The 17,784-nt window shown below is 45.8% G+C and overlaps 2 protein-coding genes across 11 annotated transcripts in view; both read left to right on the plus strand.

Moving 5' to 3' along the window:
* Positions 1-2,180, plus strand: part of LOC127577504 (cyclic nucleotide-gated cation channel beta-1-like) — a 42,348-nt gene extending 40,168 nt beyond the window's left edge. The window contains exon 17 of the mRNA XM_052028737.1: positions 1,940-2,180. Within this exon, the coding sequence (XP_051884697.1) occupies positions 1,940-2,180 (241 nt within the window). The remainder of the gene's footprint in view (positions 1-1,939) is intronic.
* The window catches only part of kifc3 (kinesin family member C3), a 71,554-nt gene that overhangs the window by 952 nt on the left and 52,818 nt on the right, over positions 1-17,784 (plus strand). For 4 of the 10 annotated variants that reach the window (XR_007957332.1, XR_007957333.1, XM_052028051.1 and 1 more), the window contains exon 1: positions 15,407-15,546. Coding sequence is in view for 6 of the 10 variants with exons in the window: in XM_052028054.1 (XP_051884014.1) it covers positions 15,430-15,546 (117 nt within the window). In the remaining 4 variants the exon portion in view is untranslated. Of the gene's footprint in view, positions 1-1,033; positions 1,177-12,091; positions 12,403-15,234; positions 15,547-17,784 lie in introns of those variants that run through there. The other 6 variants (XM_052028054.1, XM_052028057.1, XM_052028055.1 and 3 more) reach the window with 6 other exon arrangements.

The raw sequence follows: 17,784 nt of genomic DNA on the forward strand, positions 1-17,784 counted from the left end.
TGTTGCACTTGGTCTGTTTCCTTGGCAACAGCATCTCTGATATCGACCTATACACCTGTATAATTCCAGTGCATTCGCCCAACGTGACCCTTTCAAAACAGCAGGAGGCCTTTGGGTAGCTTGACCCTGGACTGCTGGGTTTGAGGGTCAGTTTTATTCATTAGTGCTGGTAGTTCCAGTGTTTCTTTGTGATAGCTTGCAGCTGAAAATCACAGCAGATTGCTGCTGCTCTTCTACTTTATCAAGGGTAGAAGAGCAAAGGCCGAGGTATAGATCAGCTGTGATCTGATTCAGTGGTGGAATGAGTTCAAAGATTAAGTGGCTTTCCCATGCACCTATGTTTACACTTTCCTAACCATTTCTACTGCACACGTGGTATGGTTGAAGAACATTTGACTGCATTAAAGGACTTGCCTTGTTGGGTGAGCAACTTGAGTGTTTATTTTCAGTTTTGAGCTTGATTGGGAAAAGAAGAGGCCTGTACAACCGGTGGCCTTGTTTGTCAGGGTCATCGTGCTTGACCGTGCGTGGGCGGGATGCGCTCCGCCTCTGGAGCAGACTATCCTTCATGCACTGTGTTTGCAAAGGAGCCATTAAGCAGTAATCCAGATGTTCCCAAGCAATGGGTCTGTGGCCATTGTACTAGTTGTGCAGCTTCCTCGCCCATCCACATTAAGAGATCTTTAAATAAAAACAGAAAATGCTGGAAATACTCAGCAGGCCAGGTTGCATCTATGGGAAGAGAAACAGAGTCAACATTTCAGGTTGGAGACCCTTCGCCTTTGGGGACTTTCTCTTGTACCAATGAAACTGCAGTTTGTGGAGCCAGGGGTTTGGAGCAATGTTGGCCACTTTCTGTCTGGTGTAGCCCTTGCCTGTCACGGCCAATGTGAAAGGGAAGTGAATCCTGGTCATAGAGTTGTACAGCATGGAAACAGGCCCTTCGGCCCACTGAGTCTACACTGCCATCAACCACTCATTTGCTCCAATCCTATTTTATTTACACCACATTCTCATCATCTCCCCTCCCCAGATTCTACAAGCCTGCGCACTAGGAGCAATTTACACTCTCCACCGAACCTACTAACCCACATGTATTTGGGAGGAAACGAGTGCCAGGAGGAAATCCACGTGGCCAAGGGAGAACGTGCAAACTCCACGCAGACGGAACAAGAGGTCAGGATTGAAACAAGGTTTCTGGCGTTACAAGGCAGTGGCTCCACTAGCTGTGCCACACAGGGCATTCAACCGAAGCCCATGTGCCCGTTACAGAGGATGGGTTCAACCCAATATTGCTGTGGCCAATGCTCCTCTGAAATGCCCGTTCATTCCTCCTAAGCTGTTGTTCACAGTTCTTCCTCTCTACATCTTCACTCTGTGCTGTGTCTGAGTCCTGACTCCTTTATTCAGGACCTTCAGATGTAGCTTCCTTTACCCTGTGTGTACATAGCTCAGAGAGCCACTCATCTCCAAGCACGCAAGTGGGTGGCAACATTTCATCTACTCAGCACAGGCTCGACTTGCTCTGTGACTTGACTTGCTCAAAACCTGTGCGGGGAATTTTCTGATGTTTTTGTGGGATAACTTGGGACCCCCTCACTTAGCTGCCCCAAACCTCGCTACTTGCAGAATAAACCATGAACCTGGTGTTTGTGCAATGGTGTTTCACGTTCAGCAAGTGGTAGAGGGGAATAATCTTGGTAATTGTGGGAAATTAATCAGCATTTTATGGTCCTGAGTTGTTGATGTTTGTGAAATCTGATATCCTCCTGATAATCCTGGATAGCTAAATCTTTCCATGCCCTCCAAGCAACTTACTGCTCTATGCGACACTTTCTACGTATTCAAAAACCAGCGACCTTTGTCTTCTCCATTCTCCGTCCCAACCAGCTGTCTCTGTACAAAAGTGATAATCCCATTTCCTCGACCCTTCCTTTAGTGTAATGCTGCGGGTGCACACGGCGAGTGATTGTACTGCAGGGGTGATCCAGGCATCACCTGGTGCAGCATGCATGGGAGAGCCAGAGGTGAATGCTGTAACATCTGCAGCAGCACTGGTGTGGTTGCGTGACTTGCAGAGTCTGGGATCAGCCCGGTCAGCTGCAGCCTGCTGCCTGACTGAAGAAAGTGGAGCAGTCGTCACGGACTGTGTTGCTGCTGCTTATAAACTGGCTGAGTAGAAATGGGAGCAGACATTTCTGCTGCATACCCAGGGTCCTAGCTGACAACCTCTGCTGCCGGTTGCTAAATCTGATCTAGACACCATTTGCTGTGTGTGCTGGCAATTACAGGCTGCACGATGAAGCCTAGTGGCTGTTATAAATCACAGGAATTGTATTGTCTGGAATCCAAATACACAGTGAGAATTTCTGAGAATAACCTGGCCTGCACATTTACCTGTCCTTGCTTTTCCTGCCTTTTCCCCCACTAGATCCTTCGAATGTGAAATGGCTGAGGAGCATCTGTTACAGAGTAAGGGTGCCCTGCGCGCCAGCTGACACTAATCCTGTGTCAGATTATCTCAGTAAATGAGCTAATGATTAAGACTGGTGCACTTGGTGAATGCAGTGGGAGAGGGAGGGCAAGATAATGAAGGCATGAATTCTATGGTTACCTGGCTTCAGTCCCTGAGTTTTGGGTCAGACTATTGGAAGGTGAAGGGATATTTTCTGCACTGTGCAGGTGAGAGAGCCTTCTCAGCAGGTCTGATGCAGAGACTCAGTCACTTGAATGCAGCCTGTGCCAAGCGAGGAGAGCATACCCATTGAAAATGCGTTTCCTCTGTGGATGGTATGAGATTCTTTGGAAAATAACTTTTAGTTGTGACGAGGCCCCTCTGCCCTTGAGTCACAGGGCTTCAGGCTTGCTTTCTGAAATATCTGGGCATCCAGTTATCGAAAGAGTTGATTGAGTTTGTTTTTACTGGTTGGAATTTGAGTGGTGCGGTGAATTGTCTCCTTTTATTGCGGGTGCATTTGGTGCTGAGGGTGGACGGGTTAGATTATCGGGGTGGGATTTAGGGGGTGGGGTTTAGAGGGTGGATTGGCTGAGGCTGAAATGGGGGTTGGGTACTCGGGAATGGCTGGTGCTCAAGGTTCTGAGGTATGGGATTGCCTTGGGAGTTTTTGATAAAGGGCCTCTGAGGTTAGCAGCTGGGAGTTAGTTGTTGGGCGTACACCAGGATGAAATGCATGCGGGGGAGCACAGTGCCTCACTGTCCACCACTTCTTGCTTTATTAGTCAGTTGACCTTTGATTCACCCTGGAGCCATTTATTGGGGTTGTGACATTGGACATTTTCACTAAGACTGAATGGACTGCTCACTCCAGCTCCCCAGCAGGTAACGAGGGAAATGTCTGTTTCCTTTCTATAATTTCCTTTGTGCAGCTTACATGGATGGTTAGAGAGAGGATGTGGAAAGCGCTGCACCCCGCCATTTGCGTCCAAGCCTGTCAGAGATTTTATAGAAACGTACAGCGTGGAAACAGGCCATTTGGCCAAACTCATCCACACCAACCAGTGGGCACCCTTCCACATTAACCCTGTCACCCTGCACTTGGTCCATAGCCCTCTATGCATTTGTTTCATGTGGCTCATTTAATTTAATCTGAAGTTTCAAGAAAAATATTTGTTTCTGAACTGAGGGGTTTGATCAGTGTTGGTTAAAGCTCTCATATTAGATGTACATCTGCTTCAATTTCGTCTCTGATGATGATAACACACTGCTTCTGGTTTGTGAGTGAGGTTCACAGCTTTGTTCTCTAAATGCAGTTTGACATTTTGTTGAATCTCATTGCTGGGTTTTCTGAAGCAGAAAGAGAAATCCTTCCATCAGTTTAGGGCTAGGTGTGATCCCAGAAAATGGAAAACTGCAGATGCTGGAAATATGAAATAATAGAAAAAACAGAAGAGAGTGGAAATACTCAATAGGTCAGGCAACATTTCAGATTGGGAGCCCCTGACTCATTGCATCAGTTGGGTCCTGTTGTGATGAAGTTGATTTCCAAGTGAAACCCAGCCTCGTTTACATCGCCAATGTCGGTTCCTTAACCTCCCTGCCTCCCCATTCCTCTGAAGACTCATCTTAAAAATGACCTTTTTGGCTAAGTTAATTGGTATGTGACTTGGTGTCAAATTCTGTATTGGGAAGTTTTACTAGTTCAAGGCACTATTGTCTAAACATCCAGTTGAATAACACTTTTAGTATTGTGCAATTGAAAAGTAAATATTTTCCCCCTGGAGTGAACATGGGGGCGGGAGTAGGATCCTTTTGGTTCCTCGAGGCAGTCTTGCCATTCAACAACATGACAACGGACCTATTGCAATCTGTTTTCTTTCCCTGTCCCCCTTTCCTTTGATACCTCTAATGTCTGGAAATGGATTGATCAGTTTGAATGAAGTCAGTGACTGGGCCTCTACAGCTTCCAGGGCAGAGAATTCAAAAAATTCACCACCCTGCGAGTGAAGAAATCTTCTTTGCAAAACCAAATGGCCTGCTTCTTATCTCAAGTCTGATCCTATGATCCAGCAATGGAAGTATCCATCCATGACCTGATCATGGGCATGATCCCTCCATGCACGCACAGGTTCACCAGATTGGCTCCTGGAGCAGGGGGACTGACTGAGAGGCGAGGTTAAGCAGACCAGGTTTACACCATATTGTTTGGAAGAATGAGAAGTTATTTCATTGAAATGCGTCAAGTTCTTTTGGGGTTTGACAGGGCATACATGGAGTTGATGCTTCCCCTGGCTGAGGCGTGTAGAACAGTCTTGGGTTATAGGGGCAGCCATTCAGGACTGAGAACAATAGACTTTTGCAATTAAGAGAATCATGAGAGAGGGAGGATTGGGGCAGAAAGGTGATGTTAAGCTACAAGATCAGCTGTGTTTTTATTGAATGGTGGATCAATAACAAGGGGCCAAGTGGGCAACTGGTTCTGCATTCCCTGGCCCTGTTTCCCAACTGCAATGACAGGACACCATGAAGCAGGGATACCCCCCCCCCCCCAACTCTCGATGCCCCTCCCACAGCATTGGTCCAATGGTCCAATGAGAGATCCTGACCTTCCCCACCACCACAGACCCAGCCTCAGGACTGACCACCAGGTGGCACATCTTCAATTGAGAAAGTATGCGGTCCTTGGGCACTCCCTGAAGGTTGCACTTGGAAGGACAGTGGGTTCCGTCACTGCACCCGTAATTTATAACTCCCTGACCTTTAGCATAGCCATGGACAAGGATAGGAGCAGATGATATGGGAAAGTTTTTAATTGCTGGAGGGCTAATTACGATGGTATCAGGCAGGAACATGGGAGAGTAAATTGGGAACAGATGTTCTCGGGGAAATGCACAGCAGAAATGTGGAGGTTGTTTAGGGGCCACTTGCGTGGGGTTCTGGATGGGTTTGTCCCACTGAGATAGGGAAAGGATGGTAGGATGAAGGAACCATGGTTGAGAAGAAAGGTGGAATATTTAGGAGGAAGAAGGAAGCATACTTCAGGTTTAGGAAGCAAAAATCATACAGGGCTCTTGAGAATTATAAGGTAGCCAGGAAGGAGCTTAAGAAGGGACTTAGGAGAGCTGGAAGAGGACATAAGAAGGCCTTGGCGAGTAGGATTAAGGAAAACCCCACGGCATTCGACACGTGTGAAGAACAGGAGGATGACAGTGAGGGTAGGACCGCTCAGTGATAAGGGGGGAAATGTGCCTGGAGGTAGGGGAGGTCCTTAATACTTTGCTTCAGTGTTCACCAGGGAGAGGGACTTTGACGAATATGAGGTTGGCATTAGGACAGGCTAATATGCTGGAGCATGTTGAGGCTAAGAAAGAGGTAGTGTTGGAGCTTCTGAAAAACATTAGAATAGATAAGTTCCTGGGGCTGGATGGGATATACCCCAGGTTACTCAGGGAAACAAGGGAAGAGATTGCTGGGGTGTTGACGATGATCTTTGTGTCCTCCCTGGCCAGAGGATTGGAGGATGGCAAATGTTGTTCCGTTGTTCAAGAAAGGTAATTGGTCTATAATTCCCAGGATTATCCCTATGGTGGGCAAACTATTGGAGAGGATTCATAGGGACAGGATTTACTAGCGTTTGGAGTAGCATAGTTTTATTAGGAATAGTCAGCGTGGCTTTGTGAGGGGCAGGTCGTGCCTCATGAGCCTAATTGAGTTTGTCAAGGAGGTGACAAAACAAATTGATGAAGGTAGAATGGTGGATGTGGTGTATTTGGATTTTAGTAAGGCATTTGACAAGGTTCCTCATGGTAGGCTCATCCAGAAAGTCATGAGGCATGGGATGGAATCTTGGCTGTGTGGATTCAGAAATGGCTTGCCCACTGTAAGCAGAGGGTGGTAGTAGATGGAGAATATTCTGCCTGGAGGACGGTTACTAGTGGTGTTCCGCAGGGATCTGTTCTGGGACCCCTGCTGTTTGTGAGTTTTATAAATGACTTGGATGAGGAAGTGAGGGGTGGGTAAGTAAGTTTGCAGATGACATGAAGGTTGGAGGTGTTGGCAATAGTGTAGAAGATTGTTGTTGGTGACAACAGGATATAGACAGGATGCAGAGTTGGGCAGACAAATGGCAGATGGAGTTCAGTCCAGAAAAGTGTGAAGTGATACAGTTTGGAAGATCAAACTTGAATGCAGAGAACAAGGTTCATGGCAGGATTCTTAACAGTGTGGAGGAATAGAGGGATCTTGGGGTTCAAGTCCATAGATCCCTCAAAGTTGCAGCGCAAATTGATAGGGTGGTTAAGGAGGCGTATGGAGTGCTGGCCATCGTTAGTCGGGGGATTTTCAAGAGCTGCCACTCTATAAAACTCTGGTTAGACCACACTTAGAATATTGTGTTTGGTTCTGGTCACCTTATCATAGGAAGCTTTAGAGGGGGTGCAGAGGAAATTTGCCAGGATGCTGTCTGGATTAGAGAACATGCCTTATGAGGAAAGGTTGAGCGAGCCAGTGCTTTTCTCTTTAGAGCGACAGAGGATGAGAGGTGACTTGATAGAGGTGTATAAGATTGAGGGGCATAGATGGAGTGGACAGCCAGCACCTTTTCCCAAGGCAGCAATGGCAATACCAGAGGACATCTGGTTAAGATGAGTGGAGTAAAGTTAGGGGAGATATTAGAGGTAGTTTTTTTTTTAACACAGAGTGTGGTGGGTGCCTGGAGCACACTGCCGGGGTGTTGGTAGAGGCTGATACAACTGGGACATTTAAAAGACTCTTAGATAGGCACATGGATGTAAGAGAAATGGAGGGTTATGGAGTGTGTAGGAGGGAAGGGCTAGATTGATCATAAAGTAGGTTTATATAGGTCGGCACAACATTGTGGGCCGAAAGGCCCATATTGTGCTGTACTGTTCTATAAGTGGAGCTTGCTTTCATTGACAATCTCTCTATGGGATCTGGATTCTCCGGTGAGGTTTGGACGCACCACTGACTCGAGCTGATTAAACTTGCATTGACAAAGTGAGGGAATTGTGTAACAAGAAGTCAAAGATTGGTTTGTGAAGCGAGGGTACTGTTGTCACCACCCCAAGTGGTGGTCTGGTACCTTTTGGATATTCTGATTTACAGATGCTCGCAGTAGCTAACACGTTCACCTGGCAGGCTGCAGCTTCAATCACACGGCAACCATATAAACAAACCACACGGCAACAGTGGCAATGAGCAGCTCCTGATTGATGTTTTCAGTGGAAGAAGTTAATCACTTGGAAATGTGCTTCATTGTAATTCACCTAAAATATGTGAGACCACCTCCCGTGGTTTTAAATTCTGGGCCTGAGGCTGTTAGTCCTATGGAGTTAACAGATCCACTTCCTTCATCTGCTGCACCCAAACCTTTCTTTCTCTCTTAACTGGGATTAAGATTTGCCAAAACATTTCAATTTGAGACTTTGTACTTTCTGCCCACCTTTTCCCAACTATTGTCATTTATAAATAGAGTTTAAATATGCTTTTTTAACAGATTGCGTTTTACAATTACTTGGTTAATATTTAAGCCTTCCTTTCCACGCCTCCTGTTCCAATCCACTCTGTTATCTTTTCCCTCCAAGCACAGTTGTTGACCTTGAGATGTAAGCAATTTAGTCTTATTTTTTTAAAAGGAGTTTGGCTTTTGTGTTTTATCCTCGGGTGAACTCTGTCCCTTCTGTGGTTTGGCATGCAATTCATTGCAATTTGTGGCAGACATTAAAAACAGAAATGAGTGAAAATTATTTGAAAAGAGGAGCTTGTTTCTAAACCGCTGGAGAACTTGCCATCATGTGAACACTGTCAGGTCATTGCTGTAGAAATCTACAGCACAGGAGGAGGGAATTCGGCCCATTGTGCCCATGCTGGCTAAAATGAAGTTATTCAACTGATCCCACATCCTGGCCTTCTGCATTATGAAATTTGAGGCCTCACTTCAAATGTTCATTGAGGTACTTTTTAAATGTGAAGGATATTTCTACTTCCACCAATCTTTCAGCAAGTCCTGGAATACCCCCACTCCTTGGATGAACATGCAATGTTCCTCGAATCATCCTACCAATATCCTTAACTCTTTGACCACATGCACATAGTAGTTATTGACCTCTCCGCGAAGGGAAACGGCTGCTTTCTATTCATCCTGCCTTGGCCTCTCAAAATTTATGCAGGCAGATTAAATCTTCCCTTAGAATTTTGTTCCAAAGATGATAATCCTGGGCAAGTCACTTCTCAGAACTAATGTTCTCCAATCTTGATGTCCTCTTAAATCTCTCCAGTGCCATCGCATCCTCCCTGTAATGAGATGAAGCCAGGTGTTGTCAGTTGAATGCATTTACATTGGTGTGGCACTGAATGGGTGTGATGGGGTGTGAAGTGTTTCAGGTGATGAGAATGGCTGGACAATGGAGTGTCCACCAGTGGGTCTTACCCCTGCTTCAGTGCTCTTTCCCTGGTTATTAGCAAACATGGAGATCCTTGACCTCTCCTCTGAAGGAAGGAGGCTGCAACTTCATTGATAAACTGTTGAACTTGCTCTCTGGAAGGTTATTGTAGATAGAAGAATGAAACAGCTTCTGATCGGGACTGAGCTCGCAGCAGCGTGGTCTGCCGTTTGATGAATACACCGGTTATGGGATTTCTGCTGTCACCCACTGTCTCCTCCCCACCACTTGCCTCATCCCCAAATTATCGATGCACCATAGAAAGCATCCTATCTGGATGTATCACGGCTTGGTACGGCAACTGCTCCGCCCAAGACCGCAAGAAGCTGTAGAGAGTTGTGGACACAGCCCAGCGCATCACGGACACCAGCCTCCCCTCCTTGGTCTCTGACCTTACCTCGTTGTCTTGGTGTAGCAGCCAGCATAATCAAAGACCCCACCCACCCAGGACATACTCTCTTCTCTCCTCTTCCACCGGGTAGAAGATAAAGCCTGAGGGCACGTACCACCAGACTTAAGGATAGCTTCTACCCCACTGTGATAAGACTATTGAACAGTTCCCTTATACAATGAGATGGACTATGACCGCACGATCTACCTTGTTGTAACCTTACACCTTATTGCACTGCACTTTCTCTGTAGCTGTGACACTTTACTCTGTACTGTTATTTTTACCTGTACTACTTCAATGCACTCAGTACTAACTCAATGTAACTGCACTGTGTGATGAATTGACCTGTACGCTTGGTTTGTAAGACCAGCTTTTCACTGTACCTCGGTACAAGTGACAATAATAAACCAATACCTGGCTAAGGTTCCAATCTGGACAAGCAGAAGTTTTCCGAAATACTGGGAAGACTGAAGTCCTTGTCTCTGAGCCGATCGTTTCCGAGCCACTGAATCCACCCCTCTCCCTGGCATGGTGGGTTTTGGAGCACAAGGTTGAATACCATTTCTAGAACATTACTTACTCACCCCACCCCCTGCCCAACCCCATCTCAGAAAACCTTTCCACCGTTGACAATAAATTTGAGTTTTTAACGCACCCTTGGGTGTTCTCCTTCATTCAACTCTCCCTGTAAACTTGATTATCCAAATCTCTGCTGCTTGTGCACTAACTCGCACTGTCCCACTCACTACTACCCCATAAAAGCTGACCTTGATGGGGTCCCTACTGAATGATGGTGTTTTTATTCAGTGAAAAAAGGATTTTAGAAATATTTTCATTCTTGTTTCAGATGTCACCACAGCTTGCCACTCACTGTCGTTTTCGATCTCTTTTGCATTGCGTGTTCTACAGTTCTGGTATCTTGATCATCTCAAATGGCAGCCTACCTGGGGAATCAGGGCACTAAGCCCGGGATCACCTCAGAGCTGTTCACCTCTCTCTCTCTCTCATTTCTCAGGACCTTTCTTCAAACCAACTGCCTTTGACCAAACTGTAATTATCTGCCTTAATCTCTTTGGCTTGATGCCGATTTTTGTTTGATAAAGTTCCTGTGAAGTGGCTGGGACATTTTGCTATGTTAAAATTGCTGGACAAATACACATTGCTATTGTTAGATATCCAGGTATTGCCTGCGCATATTACCACTAGCACCAAGTTGAAGCTGTTAGACTTGAGCTCTTTTTTTTATTTCCCAAATCCTGTTGGTTTATTTTGTTTTGGACCTTCCTGTTTCCTCCTATCCATCTGACTCTTATCCTTGGTCTGTGATTCCTTGAGTGTTCTTAAGGCTTTAAGGGGATGGCCACTGATCACAGCTAGGGTACAGGGAAGGAGGGCTGAGGATGCCTTCTAATGGAGTTGGCATAGAAGAGCAGGGATCCTTGTAGCAGTGTTTGGTGTGGTGTGTGCTTAGGTATGGGGGCCAGAGGTGATTTGATGTAACAGTATAGGGAAGAGGTGGCTCTGGGTGTTCCAACTGGTTTCGTACTGTGACCTGGGGTGTGTTGAATATAGTTGCGTTTTGTTAGTGGTGAGTGGCTGTCTGTCTTTGGAATTTCCCCCTCCACTGCCCTGCATTGTAAGTTATCACTTCATCAGTGCTGGTTTAAAAATTCTGGAACTCCCTTTCTGATGGCACTCTGGGAGGGTCTTCAATACACAGTAGATCAAGACCACCTGAACCACCACCTCAAGGGCATTGGGTCTGAGCAATGAATACAATGGCGCCCATGTTTTGTGTCTGAATATTTTTTAAAAAATGAGTTGGGTAGATGGTAAATAACTGGGTTGGGGTGGGCAGAGAACTTCTTGAGTTGTGATTAACAGTATGGAGACTGGCGATGTGCATTGGGTGAGGAGATAAAGCTGCCTGTTGTAAATTATTGCGATGGTGGGAGCTGCATGGAGGACTTCTTCTGAAAGCTTCTACATGTACACCAATAACACTCAGCTCAGGCAACAGTCTCAGTGGGTCGAGCAGTACCTGTGGGAGGAAAGGAATTGTTGACATTTAGGGTGTTTCGACCCAAATTGTCGACAATTCCTTCTACCTCTTCCCCCCCCAATCCCCAGCACAGATGCTGCTCGACCCGCTGAGTTCCTCCAGCAGATTGTTGCTTCAGATTCCAGCAACTGCCATCTCTTGTTTCTCAACACCCAGCTCGGCCTTGCCTCAGCTTTGCCAAACTGACCGACATCCTGTGCAGGACAAGGAGGAATTTCCTCCATGTAAACACCTGGAAGCCTGAACCCAGTTGTCCGTGGCCACAAACTGCATTCGCTAACTGGCTGCTATGTCTTTCTCCGTGGCCACGCTTGCAATCTGGCCATCCCCATTGACCCTGAACTGGGTTTCTGGTCATCGTATCCACAAACTCTGAGACGTGATCTGTCACCACCAGTCCCGACCTCTACTGCTGAATCCCTCATCCCTTCCTTTGTTACCTTTAGACACAACTCTTCCAATGGTCTCCTGCCTGGCCTCCCATCCTGACCTCCACACTCTGACCCTGACTAACTTGGATCAAATCCCATTCGCCCATCCGTTCTATGCTTGCTGACCTCCATCAGGACTGGTTTAATAGTTGTTTGATGTTAAGATTCTCATCCATTTCTAATGTAAGTGCTGGGTTCAGAGGGATGTGAAGCCATGGGGTAGCTGGCAGAGGAGCTATGATGGCTGAGCCTATGACTACTGAAGCTCGTCTTTCCTTTTGATTTCAGGACACAAGCTGAGCTCTGGATGGTGATCGTTCCTCACCGAAGCCCCAAAGCTCCACCCCGTCCCTTCGGGCATTGTGGTAGCAAGGGCACTTATTGGAAAGTAAGCATCTGGAGGAGTGGAGGAAACTGGTGGAGCTGCATTTTTGAGATGGTTTACAGTACTGGGCGTGTCGAGGAGACTTTATTTCAAGTGAGGAAAAGTTCTTGTGTCTTTAGTTAATCAGAGCATGGTGTGGAAGTGCTGCATTTGGGGAAGCTGGCAGATCCATTTGGATTTATCGATGCTTAAGTAGGAACAGAGAGACTGAGAGGTAAAATCCATGTGGTCTGGCCTTGTTTGAGGGGACCGTTTGTTTGTTTTACACTCCTCCCCACCCAGCTGCTCTTTTGTAATCTCCCTCCTACCTTCCCTTATGCTGGGTTTGGGAGTTTGTAATGAATTAAGCCAGGGATTTGAGCATGCATGAAAAATGCTTTGGGATTGTGGTTAAACTCTGAGTCTTGGTGCAGTTATTTCTTAACATTATCACCTTGTGGCTTACAGTCTCCAGGTATGTGGCAAAAGGCCATTGTTGATTGCTCCTGGTTACTTCTATGAATTTACCACAATTTTTTGATTTGGTTTTATATCCACCTCCCCGCGCACTTGCCCCCCCCCCCCCCCCCACCCCCCATCGTGTCTTCGCCCCACCTTGAGCCCAGGTTTCGCTCAGCAAGGTGATTTAAATACATGACAGAATTTTTCTCTTTGCATGGGTCTGAACCTAGTTTTGGAAAATTTCCATCTCTTTCGCTGTAGACAGGAAGAGGTTTGCGATAGCTGATGTCTCACAGCAGTAACACCATGACTCATTTTGATATGAGTTGTAACAGCCTGTGAGAAATCTGAGCGTTTCAGATCTCCAGTCCTTGTGGAAGATCAGAAGCACCGAGTAAGATTGTTATTTGAAGGTCAAATAATACAAGTGCCAAGCTCTTAATGTTATAACTGACGCAGCACTTTAAGGGAACAGTTCAGGCTGCAGGTCAGCCTTGTATTAGTGCTTAGAATAAGGTTATTGCCCAGGGGAAGGGTTGGACTTTGGTATCATCTGTCATCATCATTTTATCCATCCAACTGTCAGACTTCCACCACAGTGGGAAGTGGGACAATTGGATAATTTGGAGGAACAGTAAGGGATGGTCAGGTTACTCAGGCCAGTAAATGAAAGCCAGCTTAGCTTGGTCAACGCCAAATCATTTTTGAGTTATGGCATTAAGTTCTTTGATATTATAAATCCAAACTTTCAAAAGATGTTTGAAGTTAACATAACAGATTTGTTAGCAAAATTAAAGCCGTGAGATAAAAGTGAGCTTGGATGTGAAATTGCTCAGGGGAAGATCACAGAAAGCAGTGAATAGTTTTTTTCAAAGTGCAGGAAAGAAGCAGTGGTGTTCTCAGAGTGTGGTATCGGATGACTGTTCTTTTTGATGCATATTAATAAAGTGGACTTCAGCGTTTTTGATTGACTCGGACCTTGAATGCGGTAAAGGTTGATGAGACATCACAGAAGGAGGATGTACAGTGAGGTGGTGCATGGGTGATGAAATTTATTGCAGAAGAGCTTCAGTTATTGATGGGAAGCACAAGGTGGATTTGTTACAATTTTAGAGGGTGCAGAAACAGACTCTGGGGGAATAATCAACAATTCTTCTGAAGAGGTGGGACAGATTGAGAAGTGTGTGAGGTTGAACGAGTCATGGGATCCTCATCTTGATTAACAAAAGAATAGTGTTACAAAAGTAAGGAAAGTATACCAAATGTTTAAGTCACTTGTTGGACCTCAGCTGAAGCATTATCTAATTCCGGGTACCACACCTGAAAGCAGAACATTGAGGTTTTCAGAAGGTTCAGCGGGTATTTAATGGAACTGTATTAGAGAGACGGATCTTGGCTGTCTCAGTGAACGAGGCTTTCTCTTTTGGAGTAAAAATATTATTTGATTTGAGATTTGATGGAAGTGTTCAAAATCATCAATGGTTTTGATAAAGGAGAAACTGGGGAAGAAAGGTTTAGGATAAAAGAATCAGAAGTGATGCAGTGATTTTTTTTATGCAGCAAGTTATGTGACGTAAAGAAGAAAAATAAGGGAAAGAGTTGAGGAATGTGACTCATTACATGGTTCTTTCTGAGAGCCTCAGGTGTGGGTTGACTGCCCTCCTCCTCTAGATTGGAATATTTGGAAACAGCATAAAGACCAATCTGGCCTGACTCCAGCTGTGGACAGAGACAGTTCATTACCCTATTAGTTTGAGTCTGAGGAAACTAGCCGCCTCACTGGTGGTGTGCTAATGATCCCAGGCATTTGATGTGATGGCCAATTGTCCCAATAATGGGGAATGAGGGATTGAGCTGGGGTGAGGGGCTGGTGGTGGTGTTAATCTACTCTGGTCTTTTTGTGGTTCATGAAGAGTCTGTGTGTGATCCAGTCAGCCTCTTGTTCTTTTCCGTTTGAGTGTTTTCCCCTTCAGACTCCAGCCATTGGCTCAGATGTCCACCTTGCAGTATGCTGTTCATTTCCCTCCTTCCCTATATTTGAGTATATTTTGTATTTCTGACCTCTGTAATGTTGAAAGCCTGTACTTCACTGCCTGTTGGTGATTTCTAAATCGAGAAAGGCTGTGAAGGTCGAGTTGGTGGTTGGACCTGAATTAGCATCTGGTTGGGACTGGGTGCTGCAGCCTATGGGATAGATTACACAGCAGAGGATCACGTTTCCTTTGATATGGTGGAGGGGTATGGGGGGAGAGGAAAGTGAGGAGTGGCAGGGAGGGAAGGGAAGAGAGCAAAGGAGTGGGGGGGGTTGCTGTGGAGGAGAGGAAGAGAAGAGAGAGAGGTGACAGCAATCTTGGATTGAGTTGATAAACTTTAGGGATCCATGAATGTACAAGGATTTCCCTAATGCGAAGAAGAATAGAACTCCTCTTGGAATCAGTTGTATGGTCTCTATTTTTAACCAAGATCCAGTATTACCTTGGAGTGAAGCATCCTGGCTATAGAATTGAAGGAGGTTTGCTGTTGGGTTGGGCTGGATGTCAGGTGAGGTGGGAGGAGGTTTCAGTTGTAGAATGTTTTCAGCAGTCACTTTTCTTTTGCACATTAGGTGACCAAAGCACGGGCACAGTTGGAGATCACATGCAAGTACAGAGGTCCTGCAGGTTTGACTATCCTGGTTTGTGGAGCATGAGCGAGACCTTAAAGAAGACTGCTGGTCCATTGTATGAGCAACAGTGCTTCTATTGAACTGTGAACCTTGGAGGTTTCTTCCTGTGTGTCTGAAAGCTCTGAAGACCCATGAATGAGTGAGATTGGTGAACCTCTCCCATCTGCACCAACTGAGCCAGTCCATGCCACGGCAAGTACATTGGATGGGAAGGGTTGCCTTCAGGAGGGAGGTCTGCTCCACATTGTGAAGGTGAGTCGTGAGCAACTGAACATTGTGTTTGTGTACCTAATGTGGTTTAGAGGGAGTCACTTGGTAGCCATGTTGCAACAGGAATTACCATGTATATATGATGGTATATTTGCCACACGTTGAGAATGGGTGGTGCTGGAAGAGGTGAAGAGTGATGGGGCTGGGTTGTGTCAGATGGGTAGTGTTTGTAATGGTGAATATTGAGCATACCTTTGGCTGTCTCCTCTCTCTTCCCTCCCTAGCTCTCCACCAGCCACCTGTAGCTTTAAGCCTGTTGCCTATTTAGTTTCTGGTGATGTGCAAGATTCTTGTCTCCATTCAGTGTTAACAAGAGGTTAACTTCCTGCAGCAGGTGACCAGAGGGCTGATGGTAGAGTTTAATGCAGCTTAAAGCACTGGTAAGTTGAGACTTGACTGTTCAGGTTTGGAGGCTTTAGGTGAGTCAGAGTGGGTCGTGTGAAGCTCAAGAAATGAGTTTCCTTCAGTGACTTTGGGCATTGTAATTCCTGTTGTAACATGAATATTAAGTGAGAGACAATGTTACGTACAGCCAGCACACTCCCATGCACTGTGGCCCAATAACTCTGAAAAGGGGCTGATGCAGCTGTCAAACAAGTCTCCAGATGTTGAAATCAGCATGTTGCACAATTGTAACTGAACAATGAAGGCAGGTTGTGCTGACGCCAGTTTCTGTTCATCAGCTGAGGGCTCCATGGATGTTGTCTTCTCCAGGACCACTCTGTGGACCTTGGACTTATTGGTGTGTGTCCCTTCATATGGAGTGCCAGTAGCTCTGTGACAACCTTGCTCCTCCATCCCTTACACCACTGATTGCACTTGAACCAGGTCAGACCTGACTGTGGAAACAGATTTACAGTCCTTTTAATGTTGGCAATTGATGCACAATGCTTGTCATTGCTTCACAGATAATAGAATCGCACGGCACAACATCCGGATGCTCGTGTGACTTCTGGTGGACAGAAGGTGGCACCGTAGAGCCCAAGCTCCGTGCCATTTCATAGTAAATCAGATGAATGATCCCAGTATTAAACCTAAAATGGTTTGTTCTGGGATCCTGTTGGAAACGCATTTTGTTGCTAAAATAAAATTTACCTGTCTCCGGCATACTTCCTAACAATCAATTCCTATCCACCTTCCTGCCACCAGTGTCATTCTGCATGGTTAACTCTCCCTTCACCTCGCAGAATGTCAGTGGCAGAGGATAATTGGGATGTTTGGTTCAAGGAGTGGATCTCCGTGGCACAGTGTAGAACCATGGCCTGATACGATTGCAGAGGATCTTGTGACCAATTGCATTCTGCGGGAGGAAAGGCCGTTGGTAATGTGTAGTTAGTGAAACATAGTTTTTGAAGACGCACTCAAAACTCACTCGGTCTGTGTTGCGTCACGTTCCGTACTGGAAGCAGACGGAGGTGTTTCTTCAGTTCTAGTGGGAGAAGCTGTTTGTGTCTCGATTGCCCAGCAAATCTCGAGTCCAGACAGCATCACTGAACAGAAACGGGAAGAGGAAAGGAAATGGAGGAGAGGGTTCAAAATAGATGCCATGCAGAGAGTAGAGAAGAGCAAATGTTGGCAGGCAAAATGAATGACCCTGCAATAGCGATGGAAATGGATGAGTAAAATGGGGAGTGGTGGTTCAAAAGTATTGGAAAATAAGAGGAGCAAAGTCAAATCTAATTGTTAGATGATGGATAATATTGCTCCCTGCTTCCTGTCTTTGTGTTAAACTATAATAAGTAAGATGCAGCCAGGTATTGGCATAAACCTTTCCAGCATTTCATAGTTTTGCTCGGTTCTTCCCTCTGTGTATCAGATGCATAGAACAGTACCGCACAGGAACAGGCCCTTTGACCCACGATGTCTGTGCCAACCCATTTATTTCCTTTTTACCAAATAGTTGATTGTAAGATTTTCTTTATCACCTTTTCTGTTTGTGCTCCTCTCAGCAACTCCTTTTATTGACCAGTGTCAAATGAGTTTCCAAGCTGCTGGTTTAACGGACTGCCAGGGAGTTCCAGGCTTTTGTGTTCTGCTAACTTCGGTCACATCTGTCCATCCTCGATGAGTAGTGAAGGGAATGAAGGAGCAAAAGATAAAAGCGAGGGGCTTCAGATAAACAACAGTGAAGAAAGGGACAGTGACAAGTAAAGGTGAAGTAAAGAGACTGGAAAATAGTGAAAGGAGAAGTAAGATTATTTGTCAAAGGAGGGGAAAGTG

The sequence above is a fragment of the Pristis pectinata genome, chromosome 13 (genome assembly GCF_009764475.1).
Source record: "Pristis pectinata isolate sPriPec2 chromosome 13, sPriPec2.1.pri, whole genome shotgun sequence".
In the NCBI taxonomy this organism is placed as follows: Eukaryota; Metazoa; Chordata; class Chondrichthyes; order Rhinopristiformes; family Pristidae; genus Pristis; species Pristis pectinata.